At 43.5% G+C, this 4,069-nt stretch overlaps 1 protein-coding gene across 1 annotated transcript; it reads right to left on the minus strand.

Moving 5' to 3' along the window:
* Positions 1 to 539: 539 nt before the first annotated feature.
* Positions 540 to 760, minus strand: F5147DRAFT_781057 (uncharacterized protein; the record flags this gene model as incomplete). Its single annotated transcript, XM_041442563.1, has 2 exons — positions 540 to 693; positions 747 to 760. 2 exons carry the CDS (start codon positions 758 to 760, stop codon positions 540 to 542), a joined length of 168 nt encoding a protein of 55 aa, XP_041285499.1.
* Between the last annotated feature and the right edge of the window lie 3,309 nt (positions 761 to 4,069).

Here is a 4,069-nt window from a genome sequence, read left to right on the forward strand (position 1 = left end):
CTCAGCGACGAGTCGAGTGACTCTACTGAAGCTGAGCGTGGTCTGACTTTGACGGAACGTCAAAGGTTCCTCCGGCGATCTCGGTAAGACGGCGCTCGTCGAGATGCAGGGCTAGCGGATACGTGCAAAGTCGTACGGGGACGACGATGAAGTGCGGTCTCACACAAGGAAGCAGTTAAGCTTAGATGAGCAAGTTCTTGGTAGAACCTAGTAGATTAAAGTGAAGTTCAATCTACAACAATGTGCCTACTTATACATAGGGTATGTAGGTGTTCAAGCTCAGTCTGTAATCTATAGTATATCGTACATCTAAGATAACCAGACATGAGGTGAGATAAAGTACATGAGGCTTAACCTCTGATCATACATGCGGCGTCAAGGGCAGCTGCGCATAGGTACAGGAAGCGCCAAGCGCTCCGGGTCTTCATACATGAGGCGCCAAGGCGCTCCGGATCTTCATGAAGCGACATGCTGTATACATGCGCTGATCTAGGGTGACCATGAGGCGTACAGCCTCCATGGAACAGGTACAAGGCCGTCTAGGCCAGGGGCGGGGTCATAGCATCAGGCGGGGTCATAGCGCCATGAGGCGGGGTCATAGCGGTCCAGACCGCTGTCGTTCTAGGTGCGTGCGGCGCACCGCCGCGCGGGGAGTCTAGCAGAGCGGGGGCAGGTGTAGGGAGAGCTGGGGCTCTAGCAGGTGTTACAGATCCCTGTAACAAGTGCCAAAGCATGAAACTTGAAACCCAGTGTGCAACATGTTGATTTTTCATTTATATCACACAAATAACCAAGTGCCAAGTGCCAAGTGCCGAAACCCGAAGCCTGAGACCCGAAAATATGTATGCAACATTTCCATTTTTCACTTGTTGCACAAATCACCGAGTTTCAAGTGTCGAAACCTGAAACTCAAAACCGGGTGTGCAACATGTCCATTGTTCAATTATATTACACAAGTCATCGAGTTCCGAGTTCCGAGGGCTGAACCCCGAAAATATGTGCACAACATGTCCATTTTTCACTCATTGCACAAATCACCGAGTTTTGAGTGCCGAAACCCGAAACTCAAAACCCGGCGTGCAACATGTCCATTTTTCATTTACATTACACAGATCATCGAGTTCCGAGTGCCGAGGGCCAAGACCCGAACCCCGAAACCCGAAAATATGTACACAACATGTCCATGTTTCACTCATTGCACAAATCACCGAGTTTTGAGTGCCAAAACCTGAAACTCAAAACCCGGCGTGCAACATGTTGATTTTTCATTTATATTACACAGATCATCGACTTCCGAGTGCCGAGGGCTGAAACCCGAACCCCAAGACCCGAAAATATGTACACAACATGTCCATTTTTCACCCATTGCACAAATCACCGAGTTTCAAGTGCCAAAACCCAAAACTCGAAACCCGGCATGCAACATGTCCATTTTTCATTTACATTATGCAGATCATCGACTTCCGAGTGCCGAGGGCTGAAACCCGAACCCCAAGACCCGAAAATATGTACACAACATGTCCATTTTTCACCCATTGCACAAATCACCGAGTTTCAAGTGCCAAAACCCAAAACTCGAAACCCGGCATGCAACATGTCCATTTTTCATTTACATTATGCAGATCATCGACTTCCGAGTGCCGAGGGCCGAGACCCGAACCCCGAACCCCGAAAATATGTGCGCAACATGTCCATTTTTCACCCATTGCACAAATCACCGAGTTTTGAGTGCCAAAACCTGAAACTCGAAACCCGGCATGCAACATGTCCATTTTTCATTTATATTACACAAATCATCGAGTTCCGAGTGCCAGGGGCCGAGTCCCGAAGCCCGAGACCCGAAAATATGTATGCAACATTTCCATTTTTCACTTGTTGCACAAATCACCGAGTTTCAAGTGCCGAAACCTGAAACTCAAAACTGGGTATGCAACATGTCCATTGTTCAATTATATTACACAAGTCATCAAGTTCCAAGTTCTGAGGGCTGAAACCCGAACCCCAAAAATATGTGCACAACATGTCCATTTTTCACTCACTGCACAAATCACCAAGTTTCGAGTGTCAAAACCAGAAACTCAATCCCCAGTGTGCAACATGTCCATTTTTCATTTACATTACACGGATCATCAAGTTCCGAGTGCCGAGGGCCGAGACCCGAAGCCTGAAACCCAAAATCATGTACACAACATGTCCATTTTTCACTTGTTGCACAAATCACCAAGTGTCGAGTGTCGAAACCTGAAACCCAGTACTTCACATGGACACGAATTGTATTTGTATGTATTATCCATTGGTGTAGGGTTCAAATAACTTGGTAATTGTATTTGTCAGTACTCGGTACTTGGTACTCGGTGATCGGTGGTCAGTGGTCGGTACTCAAGACTCAGTAGTCAATATAGGCAAATGATAATGAAAAATGACAGTTGTAGTCCACGTCAAGGTGAGTGTCTTGGTAGTCTTTCCTTGTCATTCGGCAAAACATCAGCAATAATGAAAAAATGAAAGTTGTTATTATGCTTAACTTCCTTACCGAAGGTTGTAGTCCAAGTCCAGGTGAGTGTAGTGGTAGTCTTTTCTTGTCAATTGGTTATCTTGTTACTCATTATGCAGTACTCGGTACATGGTAATTGGTACTCAGTATTTGGTTTTGATACTCGGTACCCGGGAATCAGTAGTCAGCTTAATGAAGGTTGTAGTCTGAGTCTAGGTGAGTTTATTTGTAGTCTTTTCTCATCCATTGGTTACCATGTGACTGAGATATAAGCTAAAGAAATCTGAAACATCAATAATGACAAATGAAATACATGTGTGCAGTAAGTGAGCGTAAAGATAAAAGAATGAATATTAATAGCGAGACTTGCACATTATGTCGAGATATCCAACATAACAAGCCTGTGATGTGATGAGAGACCTGGAATAACACCCATATACATCCATTATAATAGCTTAAAAGCCTAGAAAGATTCATGAAGGATTGATGTAATGATAGGCAAAATGACATATGTGTGGAGAGTGACAATAGACATCTTTTATACAAAGTCACATTTATATATGATTCAGGCCGAAAATATCATTACAAATATGTAGGATAGATCGTAAACTACCCAAGGAACCCATACTGCCTACTGCCCTGAGGGTAGGGGGTGGGTAGAAGGGATATAGTGAAAATATGAGTTGACCCAGCATTAAAGTCCTACCACTGCTCAACTAACCATTTTCGATGCTTTGGGTCTTTGAAGTTTCCCACACTCAATTTCTTACCCATTTCACTTCCTCAGTACTCAATTCTTGGTTGATTTGTCTGTAAATTTATGTCTATGATACTTAAGATATTTGAAATGTACCCCAGGTTTCTGATTACAAAGATTCAATGTTTTGAAGGCATGGGCCCCTTATCAGGCAAAATGGCAAGTATACACACTAGCTCACAAACTCCAGCCTATTGTGAGCTGATCTTGGTCATAAGAAGCAAGAATATAAGCTATGCTCATTATATATTAAAAGGTTGGATCATGGATGCAAGGGCAAGATACTGAAAATCATGAAAAAATGTCAAAAGTGCAATTGTCTATGCTTTGTTCCTGGAGAAGGATTCTGTGTGTCCTGGGCTGGTTATATGATATATCTACTCCGAATATGCTCAGGAATAGACTCCCTACAGTCCTTGAGGTCCAGTCCTACAGGGAAAAAACCCCAGCGGGTGAACCACCAGAAGAGGGGGAGGTACACTATACAATAAAGGATTACCCTATGGTCCTGAGCTCCTGATACATTGTTTCTATTGTTGAATAGATGATTGAGATATAATTTCAAAGTCTATTCACCTAGAAATGAACACATAGGAACATATTTTGTATTTTTATGTATATATGCAATATCCATTTAAGCACCAAGTCTCAACTACCGATTACCAAGTCCCGACACTTGATAGTTGATAGTCAGTATTCGAGCTCCGAGTGCCAATATTGCCTACCAATATCTCAGTCAAATGATAACCAAACCAAGACCCAAGTTCCAAACCTGACTACCGAATACCAAGTATCAGTACTCGGGACTCGGGACTATT

The sequence above is a fragment of the Suillus discolor genome, assembly GCF_016758755.1.
Source record: "Suillus discolor strain FC423 chromosome Unknown F5147scaffold_123, whole genome shotgun sequence".
NCBI lineage: Eukaryota > Fungi > Basidiomycota > Agaricomycetes > Boletales > Suillaceae > Suillus > Suillus discolor.